At 33.8% G+C, this 17,456-nt stretch overlaps 1 protein-coding gene across 2 annotated transcripts in view; it reads left to right on the forward strand.

Moving 5' to 3' along the window:
• The window catches only part of LOC142334445 (potassium channel subfamily K member 18), a 385,818-nt gene that overhangs the window by 346,794 nt on the left and 21,568 nt on the right, over nucleotides 1-17,456 (forward strand). For both annotated transcript variants that reach the window (XM_075382449.1, XM_075382448.1), the window contains 2 exons: nucleotides 756-958; nucleotides 11,820-12,170. In XM_075382449.1, coding sequence (XP_075238564.1) covers nucleotides 756-958; nucleotides 11,820-12,170 — 554 coding nt within the window. The remainder of the gene's footprint in view (nucleotides 1-755; nucleotides 959-11,819; nucleotides 12,171-17,456) is intronic.

The following is a 17,456-nucleotide window of genomic DNA, read 5'->3' on the forward strand; positions in this document are numbered from 1 at the left end:
ATTAAGTCGTACGTGTAAGCCGTGCATCAGAAACAATCCACTGTTATAGAACTTTTGCGTCACGCGAACAAAACCGTGTCCGGGTAAGTCCTACAACTTTTTTATCAGCTTTGTTTTTTAAATCTTACCACCGCATTACTTAAAATACAATTAAAAAGCAAAGAAAAGACTAAGTTTTTTTTTTTAATTCTTTAAAATAAACCCGAATTTTCTGAATCCATTTCAATGTGTAGGCCTACATAAAATAATGCTAAGAATGCCTTAAAACTGTGAAGTATCTTGTGATTATTTTTATATTACTACTAATTATTTTTATTATTTTTACTGTAATAAATAATTACTGTAATTTTTATTAATTTTACTATTTTAACGTATTTAACATTATTTCGTGAATTTATATTTTAAATAATTAATAAACAAACTTTATCACATATATTTTTTTTATTTTTTAATTATGTATTTTGTAATACTGCTCTTATTATGCTTCCCTTGATCCATTCATGTGAATCCTTTGAGAGTTCCTTTTTTATCCGTCTAATAGCACATCTACCCACTCCTGACGTATTTATATAGTTTATACTCTACCGTCCAGATTATTAAGTTTATTTATATATATATATACATATATATATTTCAATTTGTCAAACACTGATTACGTATATAGATTTATGATAACTTTTTAATTTTTTATAACAGTATTTATATGTTTAATAGGGTTGTATTATACTAATGCGTCTGCGTTTTGTTTGTTACAGGATACGGTCATATTTCTCCATCTACGACGACAGGTCGAGCCGTAACGATAGCTTACGCGATTATTGGTATACCTATGTTCCTAATACTCCTTGCAGACTTCGGTAAATTATTTACAAGAGGAATAAAATTTATTTGGGCATTTGTCAGAAGAGTTTACTATACTGGAAGTTGTCGAAAAGTTCGCCGCACTGTCCCTGTTCAGGTGGGTTTTTATTATTAAATAAATATTAATTGATATGGAAAAAGATAATTTTATTTGAAATTTTTATTCTTTATCTTGAAATATCTGATATTATTTGGCTAAATGCAGTGATCTCTTCTGTACATGTTCAACAGAAAAAGGTATTCTCAAGCCCCATAGGCACCAAAGGGGCGACTCAACAATTTTAAGTGGAAAGGATAGGAATGTAATGTATCATTTTAAACGGCAACCAAAGTGGCCATTTAATGTGTTTTTCACAGTTAGTTTCAAAAGTAATTTACAGTACCTCTTAAATAACCAGTCAATAGTAATACACTAAAATAATAATAATAAAATGTAGTATAGAAAGGGTAGAAAGATGAAGTTGGAAAAACGAATGAACACAATCAGAAACTAGTTCAACAAGAAAAACCTTTCAAAAAAAGCCAAACTGAGGCGCTACACCGCAATCATCAGACCAGTAATTACTTCTCTTTGGATTAGAAACACTATCGCTAAATACAGAACCAAAAGACCTTCAGAAAATAGAAAATAAAATAAAATAAAACACACACAAAATATAGGGTGTCCCATACAAAACGCAACCCAACCTTATATTGGTAGGTATTGAAATAATAAAAAGGCATGTGTAAATGTAAATGTAATTTTTATTATTACCATTCATTACCTTACATTTAGAGTAAATGTTGGAAGTGGCCGCCATCTTCTTGAATACAAGCTTCAATTCTTTTTACAGCGTTTCTTGCAACTTTTTTCAAAGTTAGTGGCTGGATATTTAATACAGCTTGTTCAATATTGACTTTCAATTGTTCAAGTGTTCGTGGTTTGTTGCTGTAGGCTTTTTCTTTGAGGTAACCCCATAGAAAAAAATCTGTCGCAGTCAAGATCTTGGTGGCCACATGTCTCGACCGATAACAAGATTACCAAAGAATTCCTCAACGAAATCAGAAGTTGAACCTCCGTAGTTCTGTGCCGCACCGTCATGTTGTAGCCAGCGGTGTCTGTCTTCCTCTTCCAAGTGTGCAATGAACTGAAATAAAATATCCTTGATATCGTTCTGCATTAATGGTGTACTCGAAAAAAAATAGGACCGATTATTTTCTTCCGCGATATCGCGCACCACACGCCCAACTTCTGCGGGTGTAATTGTTTTTCGTGATAAACGTGGGGATTTTCAGCACTCCAAATTCTACTGTTTTGGCTGTTTACGTAGCCATCCAAATGAAACCGTGCTTCATCTGTGAAAAATAACGAATCCATAACATTAATTCCCTCACGCAGAAATCGACGGAACCGTTGACAATATTGTAGCCGTTTCTCTTTGTCGGGCTCAAGAAGTTGATGAACGGTTTGAATGCGATAAGGTCGTAATTGTAATTGTTTGGTCGCCCGATGAACAGTCGATTTAGACAAATTAATTTCAGCAGACAAACGTCTGATAGATTTATTTGGCGAGGCGAGTAATCGGTCTTTGATTTCAGTGACTGTATCTGTATTCAACACAGACGCAGATCTTTTGTATTCCTTGTTATTAACAGAACCGGTCTCTCTAAATTTTGCAACTAACCTTAATACTGATGTTTTGTTAGGAGCCGGTTTATCTGGGTACTTATGGCGAAACAAATCTTGCACTGCAACCGCTGATTTCGTACTGAAGTACGACTCAACAATGAAAACACGTTCATCTACCGAAAACACCATCTTGTCTCTAGCAATACACTGAACGTTATGATTGCATTATTGTTACTATAGGTAGTGTTCTACTGCGTCACCGCGATGTTCAGATGTTGGACGAGTACATTTCAGTAACGAGTAGGGGAGTAAGCTTGAATTTTGAAATTCCATGGATGAGTGATTGATGGGTTGCGTTTTATATGGGACACCGTTACATAAACACATAGAAGACATTTATCCCAATATCATCGACTCAAATTCCATCTTTTGATGGACATTTGATTGGTGGATCAAACAGATCTAAACGAAAATGATGAATTTCAAAACCAACTAAACCTTCACCAAAACAATGAAAGTGCTACCAAACAAATACAACATCACGAATGAATTGTGCGGTAACAGATCGGAATACAGAAAACGCCTGCACAACATCAAAATCTTTGCGAACGAAAGCAGAAGACGCTAAGGAGAAGCCCAGTAGTCAAATGAAAGAAAACTGAACTTCTCAGAATAAATGAAACTCTACTGGCAAAAGTGAAAAATGAAAATCCAAAAAATCTCCGACTAATATTTTAGTAGTCTGTTTAAAATGACAAATCGCAAAAAAAAATCCCTTTCGGCTCGCCGGAAGGTGGCAAAGTAGCTCGCCGGAGATTTCACCGGTGCTAACTAGGGGATAAAAAAGATTTCCACCTTAAAGTTAAGAAAAACTTCAAATTTACTCAATACGACAATGGTTGCATGTGGAAAAACGTTTCATATGTTTAGCATACGACAAGCCCCATCTTCTTACAATTCTAGCAACATTTCGATCATTCCTTGCCGTAAGGGTTGGTCATATCAAAAATTTTTACAGACAAAGGTTTTAGGTAATATTTAGAGAAATAACGCCCAATTTAAATCGATTCGATACTAATTCGATATTAAGGGAGGTATGATTATTTGGCTAGAAACCTCATTTTTTCCACCCACTGGGTCAATGATTGGTGTCATAAAAAAAATTTACTTATAAAAGTTTTAGTCCCTTATCCAAAGAATAGTAGGAACATTAAACGAATTCGATATTTTACTTAAGAAGAAAGTTACAGCAATATTTTGATTTTTCGAAAAAGCGCCCCCATTTCCACCCCCATGGTCCGATTTTTCCCATTAACGAACTCGACTGAAATTTTGGATCGTTATGTTTTTTATACAAATTTGAAAGTGATTGGCGCAAAATTACGGCAGTTATCGTGTCCACAAGAAAGTGAAATATATATATATATATATATATATATATATATATATATATATATATATATATAAACTTTTATATATATATATATATATATATATATATATATATATATTTATATATATATATATATATATATAAACTTTTGAACTGACGATGGCTTTTGAATCTGGGAAATGTAAAACGCGAAGATATGTCGAAATTTTCCGGAAGTCGAATCATGGTACTCATTATAATAGGTAGCTTTCTTATGAAATCTACCTAAAATTTTTAGATATGCTCCTACCTTAAAAATATACTTTTAGTACGAGACCATCACACTCTCTAGCCGTCATGGGAGGACAGTAAAAATGTTACATGAAGAGGGTAGAGATGAGACATGTAATTTTAAAGGGCATTAAAAAACAAAATGAAGAAGAACAATATTATAGGCATAAAATACAGAACAAAAGTAGTGTAGAATAATAAAAAATATGAAAGATAATTTATTCTGGTAACATATATTCTGCAATACACTGAAGAATTTTTTTCAAATAAATCTCCATTTTGATATCGATACCGCCACATACATTCAACCAAGTACGAATCTATTAACCCACCGGGTTGGTCTAGTGGGTGAACACGTCTTCGCAAATTAGCTGATTTCGAAGTCGAGATTTCTAAGGTTCAAATCCTCGTAAAAGCAGTTACTTTAGACGAATTTGAATAACAAATCGCGGATAGTGGTTGGGTTTCAATTAACCACAACTCTCAGGAACGTGTGTCGTCCTCAGACTAAACAAGACTACACTTCATTTACATACATACATATCATCCTCTGAAGTAATACGGTGGTTCTGGAAGCTTAATAGAAAAAGAGAGAGATTATACTGACCTCATGACGAACTACGTTTATGATACTAGGAAAAAAATTATTGTGACATATTAATTTATCACTCACAATTGTCAACAAATTATGCCATAACTTATACAGTTCATTGCAGATTATAAACATAATAAATTACTTTATTCTCTTTAATTTAATTTATTTTTTATGAACTAAACTTTACCAGAAATGCTATACAATAAACATATGTAACTAAAAAAAACAAACCACAATCATAAAGTTTCCGGTGACATTTATGTAAAATTAAGTTAAGCCAAATGGCAAATAAATAAATTTATTAATCATTTGATCAAACTTATAATTCACTCCAACAGTTTTCAAACTGAGGTACGCTTAGCACTGGTGTTACGCAAACAGACAAACAAAACTATTTGTAACACAAAAAAATTAAAACTTTTTTCTCACACTATGGTGTTCAAAAAGTGACGCAACCTTACGGAAGAATGTTCCGTTCTATTGTTGCATGTTTAATTGAGGAAAAATGGGTTACACAATGCAACCTACCGGAGGTCTAGTGGTGAACGCGTCTTCGCAAATCAGCTGATTTCAAAATCGAGAGTTCCAACGTTCAAACCCTAGTAAAGGCAGTTACTTTTATGCGGATTTGTATACTAGATCGTGAATACCGGTGTTCTTTGGTGGTTGGGTTTCAATTAACCACACATCTTAGAAACGGTCGACCTGAGACTTCACAAGATTACACTTCACTTATACTCATACACATCATCCTCATTTATCCTTTGAAGTAATATCTGATGGTGATTCCCGGAGGCTGAACAGGGAAAAAAAAGGTTACATAATGCAGCAGAGAATATATTCATTGTCTCCCGATGCATTAGTTACGCCAGTAATGCTCAGACCCAGAATACCTTTACAGAAAATTATGATGTGGACCAAACAAGTCCTCCATCAAGCGGCTACAAGTTCCAACAGAAGACAGGGAATGTGGCAGGTGCAGCCAAAAGTGGTTGACCGTAAGTAGTAAACTAGAAACGTTGATCGACGTGCAAGCTGCGTATTCTGTTAATCCCAAGAAATCTGTGCGATGCCTATCTATCCGGTTCTGGTCTCTCTATCGGTAGTGTCCACATGGCATTAGGCAAGTGTTTAAAGATGCATCCGTACAGAATTCATGTTGTTCACGAATTTTTACCTGCAGATAATGAAAAACGTGTAGTTTTCTATCACTTTCTTTCTTTTTCTGTTTACCCTCCGGTAACTACCGTTTAGATAATTCTTCAGAGGATGAATGAGGATGATAAGTATGAGTACATTCTCAGTTCGACCGTTCCTGAGATGTGTGGTTAATTGAAACCCAACCACCAAAGAACACCGGTATCCACGATCTAGTATTCAAATCAATGTAAAAATATCTGGCTTTACTAGGACTTGAACGCTGTAACTCTCGACTTCCAAATCAGCTGATTTGGGAAGACGCGTTAACCACTAGACCAAGCCGGTAACCTCCTACCATACCAGTGCAGTAATCTGTAAACACTGTATCTGCAGACCGGCTAGAGTACACTTGGTTTCGGCAAGACGATGCTACGGCTTATACAGCCAACAACATTATGACTTTCATGGATAAGTGATTTCGAAGCTGTTATGGCCCCCTCAGTCTCCCGATTTATCCTCTCCTGATGTTTTCCTGTAGGGATACCTTAAGAATGCTGCTTACAAAACTCATCCTTACACCATTCTCGAACTAAACAGCATAACTAAACGATGTGTCGCTGCAATTCCTAAAGAAATGTTACAACATGTGTTTAAGAGTATACAACGTCGTATTCAACTATGTGAATCGGATAATGGAGGCCACTTTCAACTAATATTGCAACATATTTATTTTCCCATAAGGTTGCATCACCTTTTGAACACCTGTACAAAATTATTAATATACCAGATATTTATTATAATTATAAGTATTTATTTATTTATTTTTTTTATTAATAATAATAATAATAAATAATAATAATAAAGTGGATCAGCAGTTCTCAAACCTTATTGATGTATAATAGTACAAAAGTATTTTCTCATGCATTGCTTTTTCCGTTAATTTGAGTAAATCATTTGTGTATAGCAACAACAGGAATATCAGTTATTCGGTTAACAACTGGTAACACGCAACGCCGATCGATAGGTTCTTACATACCACAGCACTCGTGTTACGACTTTTCTGTTCGATGCATTCACCGCGTAGCACATGCACGAACAAGTTTCTTATCGGCCACTGTAGATCGATTGCCGTACTTCCCTCCAGCAGTTAATGGAATCGGTCGTGGTTATCCTACGGACATACCGAAACCAACTGCCGGTTTCTTACATACTCTGTGATAAGCTTTTTTTCCTGTTTAACCTTCGGGAATTACAGTTCAGGTATTACTTCAGAGGAAGAATGAGGATGATATGTATGAGTGTAAATGAAATGTAGTCTTGTACAGTCTCAGTTCGACCATTCCTGAGATGTGTGGTTAATTGAAAGCCAACCACCAAAGAACACCGGTATCCACGATATAGTATTCAAATCCGTATAAAAGTAACTGCCTTTACTAGGACTTGAACGCTGGAACTCTCGACTTCCGAATCAGCTGGTTTGAGAAGACGCGTTCACCACTAGATCAACCCGGTGGGTTACTCTGTGATAACCTGATTTAAAAAAATGTTGTTACTGTGTTATTTTTTCATTTGACAGTATTTAAGTTGGCATATGTATCTTGAAAGGGAGTTTTTTCTTATATATAGACTTATTTACGTATTTTGCTTGAATTAATTTGGTTTAGTTTAGTCGACATAAAATACAAATTGACATGGATAAGTGGTTTAATAGATCAACAGTAGACAAAACATCGTCAGAAAAAAATCCTAGTACCATCGAGCTCTATTTCAGAATCAGAATTTCTGGTGAGTCAAGATTTTTTCCTATTAAAATACGAAAAGTTGAAATAAAATATAATTCTGAGTACATCAATCAATAAGCCGCAACCTCGATATGTAATCTATTTTGAAATTCTTTCAAACCGAAGCATGAACCCTTCCTTATTGATACGGTACCTTAATACTAAACATTTAACTTTAGAGAACAAACTAAGATTATTTTCTTCGTAAATCGTCAGAGATGAAATGCAGAAAGAAAATTATATTGTCATTTATAGGCAGTACAAAGCAGCAGTGAAGATGCCTTCCTTAGTGAGCTTAGGAATAGCAAAGTATAGAACTTGTCACACAACAAGTGAAGAGCTGTTGCGAAAGATATGATGACTACTTGTGTATTGGGTAAATCATCAGCTGAACAGCTAGATACGATACCACCGTCAAATCATGCGTGTGCTCGCAAAATTGAAAGCACGGCATTAAACATTAAAGAGACCTTAATATTTCGAGTCTAGTAGTTTTTTGCCATACAACTCGATGAGAGCACGGATGTAAGAAATTATGCTCAACTTACGGCTTACATGCGGTATGTATTTACAAATAAAGAAAATTATTTATTTTGTGATGAGCTATCAACACTAACCATCAATGAAATATTCAAAAAGGGAGATGAGTTCTTTGCAGAAAATTGACTCGACTGGGGGAGCGTTATTTTCTGTTCTGGTGATCGAGCTATGATAGGTTAATAAGGTGTTGCAACCAAAAAAAAAAAAAAAAAAAAATCGGTTACAAAAAATTGTACCCTCACGCACTGTAGCATCCACAGAGAATCTTTTAGCAGTAACACGGTTATTTAGAAGTCCAGATATTACTGATGGATACCGATTTTGAACTGCGTGATCGATTGACAGACGAACTTTGGATCACAATATCTAATTATTAGATATTTCCAATTGCCTCATTGACTTAAATTTAAGTTTATAAGATGAAACAAGTCATTTTGGATAGACGATAAAATGTCAAATGATGAATAATAGTGTTTCGAATGAAAACCTGTCTGTAGTCTTTTCCAAATTTTTACAATTTTGTGAATGTACACAAAATTGAAATGAAAGATAATCTCATCAGTAATGTGTACAAGGCTACACTTCACTTACTCTCATACATATCATCCTGTGAAGTAATACCTGACGGTGATTACCGGAGGCTAATACCATTGTCTAATCTCCCTGAAACTTTTAAAGAAGACTGAATTCCTACGAAACGAAATCTTTCATACCGGATATCATTCCTGGAACCCCTAACGAAAAACGAAACAAAATATACAATGAACTATCTTATAATGGAGGCTTGAAAATTGAATTACTGAATTAGAGTTACGTGAATTTTGGCTAAAGGTTACAAAATGAATATACATCGCTGCCCAAAAACATTTTGTTATTTTTAATTCAATTTTCTACCGCATATTTTTATAAAAGTGAATTTTCTGATATGGTGACTGTAAAAGATATATTCCGTAATAAACTGAACCTTGACCCAAATTTCTGCAGGTTCTACTGATCTAGATATCTCTTCACTTGTTTCAAGAACGTAGCACCATCTTTCTCACTGAATTTTTAGTCTTCAAGAATGAGCAGTAATTAGTAATGTTAATATTTTTGTAAACAATGATTAAAAATTTGTAATAAATAAAAAAATTGTAATTCATGATTTTTTTTTAAATAAATAGATATTTTCCATATATTAAATAAATAGAATTTTTTTCTATTTTAAATAGAAAATTTTTTCTATATATTTTTTTAAAATAGATTATTTATTTAATGATTATTGGTGGTCTGAAGAATTGTCAGGCTTGGTGGAGCAAAAGAAGAGCGCTTTTCAAAATTGGTTGCTCTCAGCGGATCTTGAAGATGGAAAACAGAAAAAAATAGTTTTTGGGAAGGAACATGTCATAAAACAAACGCATTTTAATTACTGAGTAAAAGAAATGGGGACTGGAAATCAATGTAGAATTGATGAAAACTTTATACGGATTTGAATACTAGATCGTGGATACCGGTGTTCTTTGGTGGTTGGGTTTCAATTAACCACACATCTCAGAAGTGGTCGACCTGAGACTGTACAAGACTTCACTTACACTCATACACATCATTCTCTGAAGTAATACCTGACGGTGATACCCGGAGGCTAAACAGGTTAAAGGAAGGAAATTAATGTAGAAAAGACACAGTATATCGTGATTGGAGAAAAAGGAGAGGATTTAGAAACGTCGTTAGGAACTGTAAATTATTCTCATGAATTTAAATATCTTGTGATAACATTACCATCTGATGGAAGAAGTAATGCAGATAGTATGAATAAGATTATAAAGGGAAAAGGAATGTAATAAGGTTGCATTCAGTTTTCTGGAACAACCATATTTTAATGAAAAATAAATATAATATTTTTAAAACTTTAATTGAAAGCAGTGTGGCGTATGAATCTGAGCTATGGACTCTAAATGAAATGATGAAACAGAGACGGCCGTAGATACAATGTACTGGAGGAGATGTTGCCTAATTGTACTGATGGATAGAGTCAAAAATGATAGACTAAGAGAAATTATGAAGGTCACATCATCTTTGATAGAAAATGTAGCAGTTAGACGGCTGCTACGGTATGGTCATATGCGCAGGATGTGTCCACACAGAACGCTTCGTCAAGTGGCAGCCATAAAATAGAAGAAAGAGAGGAAGGCCACGGAGGATGTGGGTTCATAATGCGGTGAAGCGTATGGATAAGCGTAGTTTGTTGGATGAAGCTACCCACGATAGGAAAGGTTGGAGAATAGGATGCCGGAAATGGCCGAATCGGCTGTAAAAACACCGCTAAATAATATAATTATTGACAAAGTAGATTGCAATCTTTTTATTGCTTTATCATTCTGATATTTAACGCTATCGTCATATACCTAATGACATAAATATGAAAAGTTTAATAGTGCAGTTGTACGCTACTGATCTGTAATTCACGTGAGTGATACGTAAAGATAATGTATGAGAACCGCTGATATACATTATTGTTATTAAACATTAACTTCTAATAGAATGTTAATACATCATAAAATTCCTGTATAATTTAAACACCTTATGATATCGGGCTACTTTATGCTGTTTGAAATGCTACTCGGTAATGATTTAAAAATAAAAGTCGAAAATGCTTCGTTTTTTTATACGTTGGAACGAATAACATAAATTAAGAGGTAAATCTGGTGGTTTCATATAATTTTTTCAACCTGAAAAATTTTGTTAAATATAATGAAGGACATTTTGAACAATTCTGTTTCTACAATATATTTTCCAGTACCAAAATGGTTCTTGTTTTGTTTAAAGTAGTAATACAGTATTTTTCAATAATTTTTCGCTATAATTTCTTAAACTCTTCTACATGTTCAGTTGTCGTTACTCGGACAAATTTTTACGCCCACCGGGCTTGTGTAATGATTAACTCCTCACCACAAATCAGCTGATTTCTAAGTTGAGAGTTCTAAGGTTCAAATCCTAAGAAAGGCAGTTACTTTTATACGGATTTGAATACTAGATGGAGAATACCGGTGTTTTTTGGTGGTTGGGTTTCAATTAACTACACATCTCAGGAATGGTCGATCTGAGACCGTACAAGACTATATTTACTTACATTCATACATATCATTCTCATTCATCTTCTGAAGTAATACTTTACGGTGGTTCCGGAGGCTAAACAGAATTTTAAAAGAAAAAAAAAGGATTATACATCAAACCTAACAAATTATGTTTTGCGACAGGAATTTATTATATTTTATAATTTTTTTTAAAAATTATTAGAAATAAGTTTTTTCAACCTCTTTTATTCAATTTTCCAGATAAAAGCAAGATTAAACTATCAAATTTATTCCTTAAGTTCAAGAAAATTCCAAGAATTTTAGTACTGTTTCATTTGATCTTTGAAGTAGAAATCAGGGCTAAATCTTTCGTAAGCGATAACTTTCAAAACGATGCGTTTCCGGACTCATGTTTAAATGAATACTTTTAACCGTATTTTCATTTTAAGAATACGTCCTAAACTTCTGTATTTATTCTTTCCTTTTTTTGGGTTGCTGAATATAATTAATAAAATTTTAAATATAAATTTGTGATCGTTGTTTTTATTTATTTATAAAGTAAATTTTATATTTACAGGAAATGATGAAAGGAGTCCAGATGGTGTATGATATCGCTACTTTCAGACGTCCGAGTCAGATACCTCCTGGAACAGAGGTGGAAGGAGCACCACCATTACCTCCTAGAACAGCTTATCCACAACAAAATCATAATAGTGGGACCGACCCGCCTGGAACTCCTGCTCTTAGTACCTTTGCGGTCGACGATGAATTTAATATACCGATAACTGTGGCTATTGTTATATTACTAATATACATTGTTTGTGGTGCATTGGTTTTCTGGTATTGGGAAGGCTGGGGCTTTTTTGAATCGTTCTATTTTGTTTTTATATCTATGTCGACTATTGGTTTTGGTGATTTTGTACCCCAGGTATGTAGAATTATTTTATAAAAGTAGATTAATTTAAATAGCTTATTTTTATTTACGTATGTGTGCCTATTTTCTATAAAATTTAACGACAAATTTTTTTTTTACTAATATTATTTTTGGTAAACGTATAACTATGAAAATTAATTAACTAATTCTCAGCAGATCAAAAATGTGGTTGCAAGATGTACTTATAGGTTTTATACATCTTGTACAACACTTAATTAAATTAGAAAGTTTATCGTGTTTTTAAATTTTATAGATAGGTTCATAAATAAATATAACGTTATACTTTTTCATAATTTTTTTTTCAAAGTAATTTCTACCCATTTTTCTAGTTATTTATTTATTTTTATATTTATTTCTAATGGTAATTGATTTTATGCTGTATTCTCAATTATATGGTATACGTATACATATTTCATGTTTTGTCTAAGTATAAAAGTAAAAAAAACAGATTGTTTTCATATCTATTCAGCAAAACTACGGTCATAACCTAAAGAAATGTTTCGGCCTAGCAAAGAAATCACAAATCAGAAATTTTTTTTATTTTTAAAGGACTCAATTTGATACATTTAGACCAATAATTTTCCATCAAATTTTGCGAATGTTCCTTCATCAAAATGATCAATTTTTTTCTTTTGTATATGACCATTAATTACTTAGTATATTATATGTCATGATTGAAATTAAATGTAAAAACATTTTAAATTGTGCCATTTGGTTAGGATTTTTTATATCAGCAATTTTGTTTTTCAATGCCTTTTATAATAATTTGTCACAACCGTACTTTTTGGATTTATGAATTTAGGGTTGCCCCCTATGACGGTTTGGGAGTATAAAATTATTTAAGGGTTCCCATACGTTTATTGAACTCTTTATATGCAGCATACTCGAGAACCGTTTGCAAAGTTCTTGGCATGACAAAGAAAGGAGATTTTTCAGAATATTTTTATTTTTTCAACGCAGTCACCTTGCAATTCGATACAAATAGAAAACGATTTTCTAACTTTTTAATACTCATAGAATAATGGGATTTAACGAACTCTACAAAATAAGGAGGTATTAAGTTGTAGAGCGAGTAAGGACTGTATTTTGAAATGATGGTTGAGATGATGAAATAAGCTAAAACATATTCTTCTTGAATAATTAAATTTAATCTGTCACATTAGACATTTTTTTGTCACATTAGACACTAGATAGGGAATCTTGGATAGCTGCATCAAACCAGTCAAATGACTGAAGACAAAAAAAAAAAAATTAGATAATAACAAAAGCATTGCTTTATATGGAAGTGAAACTTGGACGATTGGAGTACCTGAGAAGAAAAGATTAGAAGCTTTTGAAATGCGGTGCTATAGGAAAATGTTAAAAATCAGATGGGTGGATAAAGTTACAAATGAAGAGGTGTTGCGGCAAATAGATGAAGAAAGAAGCATTTGGAAAAATATAGCTGAAAGAAGGGACAGACTTATAGGCCACATATTAAGGCATCCTGGAATAGTCGCTTTAATATTGGAGGGACAGGTAGAAGGAACAAATTGTGTAGGCAGGCATCGTTTGGAATGTGTAAAACAAATTGTTAGGGATGTAGGATGTAGGGGGTATTCCGAAATTAAACGACTAGCACAAGATAGGGAATCTTGGAGAGCTGCATCAAACCAGTCAAATGACTGAAGACAAATAAAAAAGAAAATATAATAACTTAATTAAATGTCCGCTTAAAAACAATATAGTCCAACAGTGCTTAATTTAAATTTCTATCTACACAGAAACAATCCATAATTCCTTTTCTTTCGCCTTTCCAGCGTGTTTTTGGACAGATCTGGCAATCAAAGAGCCCTTGTTTTCCCCCAACTTCTGATCGCTACTAAAAAAACAACTAAATCATTTTCATATTCCTTCCACCGAGTAAACTAGAAAAGGCAACGAAAAACTAGAACGTTCCATACACACGCGGAGTAAAAAAAAACTACCTTCCACCGGCACATAGGGATCGGGACTGCGGGAGCAGCAGTGTTCCTCGTTCGCAGCCTCGCGTTCAGCTCTTCCTTTGAGAGCATGCGCACAACAGCCAAACACCACGCCGCTGGAAGTGTGAAGCGCACATTTCCATATAAAGATTTTTGTATCTTTTTCATAAACTGGGGAATGGCTACTGACATTAAGCTTAAGAATTATACATTGTAGAAGTATAAAGAAGGAATTAAAGAAAAGAGGACTCATTATATTAAATGTTATCGATAATATCAAGTGGAAATAGGGAGTGTTGCAGTTCCACGGTGCCTGTACGCGATCCGCCACTGATCAGAACACTCCTACTGCATTGGTAAAAAAACGTGGTTTTATCCCTACTCGTACACACGTATCTGCGCATGAGCCGTTTCATTTTATTTAGTTCTACCACTCATTTAGTGGCGCTAGTTTATGCTTCAAATTTTACCAATTCCAATACATGATCCCCTATCCAGTTATATATAGATCAGTGGTTTTTACTAAATTTAATGTCACTGCTAATCTGGCAGCGACCTACGAGAAGTCATCCTCACGGAAGCATTCTGTAGATTTTAATATACTGAATTAAGGTATTCCATCAAGGTAAGCTACACACATATTTGGCATAGATTCGACTTTCACATCGGTGATAATATTTTCATAATGCTTTGGTTGGCGAGGTTACAGATAAGTTGAAGAACATACTACAATTTTTGATCGTACTACAAAGCTTACAACAATTTTTGATCGTAGAAAAGTGAATCTAGCCAGAACGTACCCAAAGATTTGAACAGCAACGTATACTCTTGGCTCAAAACCTTCGACAAATAAGTTAAATTTCAAATCAGCTTTGATTATCACCGTGAAATTGACTATCTGAATTTGAAAGATATTGAATTAGGTATCATGATTAAAATATTTAACTGTTGCTGTGTGGGAGAAAAGTAATTCTTGAACAATTTCAATATCTCCCTGATCTCATTAAAAATTTGATTTTAAAAACACATACTTTAAATATTTTATTTTACTCTCTGAGAGCAGCAATTCACACTTAATTACTAAAAAATTATTTCCAATTTTTGTAGTTCTATTACCATAAAGCGCGGGCTAAGCGGTAACTGGGGATTCTAGTCGATTTATAAAATCGTTTTCTAAAATCGATTTCAAAATTCTTTATTTAAATCGTTATCTAAAATTAATTTTTCAATCTTCGTGGTTCAGTAGGTAGCATCTCGGCATTTCGTGCCTATACTAACTCCCTTTACTAGGATTTGAACCTTAGAACACTCGACTTCGAAGTCAGCTGATTTGCGATGACGAGTTCACCATTAGACCAACCGTAGCGAGAGTTAACCCGACTAGGTGGGGTTAACTCAGCCTCACCAGGTGTGTTAGGAATAGATAAAAAATATAAATCATCTCAAGAAACGTATAAGGAACGCCATTACAAGCATAACTGCTAGCCCAGCTGGAGTGTTGTGCTAAGTACAGCATTTTTAAGCTCATAAAAGTACGTATATTTTCCTGATACGCCATGGCCTTCATAAAAAATATTCTTATTTTTCCTCTTAAGGAAACTTACGGGACACTTTTATTTATCATATTTATTACTATTCTAAAAGAAAATCACATTAAGGACCCTTAAAACACCAATTAAAAAAAACATTTAATTATTTTAAAAAAATAATATTTAAGTCTGAAAAATCTAAATTTAAATAAAAATTGTTAAATATGTATTAAATATTATCAATATGAGAATACAGTAGTAGTTAGGATATTTTAATTTATAAACAAATTTTGATGCATGTATTAATTTTAAAACTTTTATTTGTTTAAGTTATCTAGTTGTGTAGAATGCATGAAATTAGTGAGATTTATTTTTGTTACGGTATTATGTGATTTATTAATAAACAAAATTGTAATTTGGAGATGTTTTTATGAATATTACACATTAAATTATCTTTTATGACGCTACAATATATCTATAACATATTCTCACGCACAAGCTTTAGGCTTATGTGGTAAATTAATTATCAACAAAATAAAAATACTTTCTTCGAACTTTTCCTGTGTGATTTGTACAGAGTGATTTTTTAGTCCTGTTACCCAATTGTTAATGTTTGGTAATTTTTTTCTAAGAAAGGGAAATTGTGGTTTGTGACACGAAGTTGGTAGCGCTACTCAACCCCTATAGTACGACAGTGTGAGTTGATTCTCCTTAAGGTATGGAAACTTTTGTGCCGTTTCCGGTCGTGTTACGAATAGAATGTCTTTTACCATAGAACAAGTTTTCATTCTTGAACAATATTTTGCTACGAAATCGTAAGCGAGTGTAAAAGAATCATTTCAAATTAAATTTGTTGATGTTCCTCCGCCAGAAAAAATGTCAATTTCTAGGCTAGCAAACCGATTTCGAGAGACAGGTAGTGTTTGCGACAGAAAACGTAGCGGTCGACCAACTCGTTTAACAGATGACGTTTTAGAGAATGTGAAAACAAAATTGCTCAATTCTCCACGGAAAAGTTTACGAAAACTTTCCACGCAAGTCGGTTTGTCATATTCGAGTGTTCAGAAAGCCGCTAAAAAATTGAAATTGTATCCGTATCGCGTACGATTAGTTCAAGAGCTTCAGCCTCCAGATTTAAACAAGCGATTGCAATATTGCCGTTGGTTTAGGTCTCTTGTAAACGATAACGGAATCGAATTTTTAAACACAGTGTTCTTTAGTGATGAAGCTTTAGTGATGAAGGATCCATCTCGACGGTTATGTGAACAGTCGAAATTGACGAATTTGGGCGGTGGAAAATCCTAACGCTTTAAAGACAAATCTTTGCTTCCTGAAAAAATTGGTGTGTGGTGTGCGATATCTCGTCATCGTATAGTCGGACCCATATTCTTCGAAAAGAAAGTAAATGGTGAAGTATACAGGAATATTGTGTGCCAATTTGTGTCCCTCCTGGAACCTCAAGAACGGTATTGCTGTTTTCAGCAAGACGGCGCTACACGCCACACGTCTCGAGAAACCGTGGATTTTCTGCAAGAGTTCTTTGATGATCAAATAATAAGCAAGGGCTTATGGCCTCCAAGGTCCCCAGACCTCACATCTCCTGACTAATTGTTGTGGGGCTATATTAAGTCCGAGGCCTTCAAAAACAATCCTCACACTATTGATGAATTTAAAGTCAATATTACAGACTTAATCACGAATATTTCCAATGCAACTCTTAAAAAGGTTTCTGCTAATATGCTGAAAAGAGTTCGTGCGTGTATAACCGCAAGGGGTGGGCATTTTGA

Source organism: Lycorma delicatula, chromosome 1 (assembly GCF_047948215.1).
Source record: "Lycorma delicatula isolate Av1 chromosome 1, ASM4794821v1, whole genome shotgun sequence".
Lineage (NCBI taxonomy): Eukaryota > Metazoa > Arthropoda > Insecta > Hemiptera > Fulgoridae > Lycorma > Lycorma delicatula.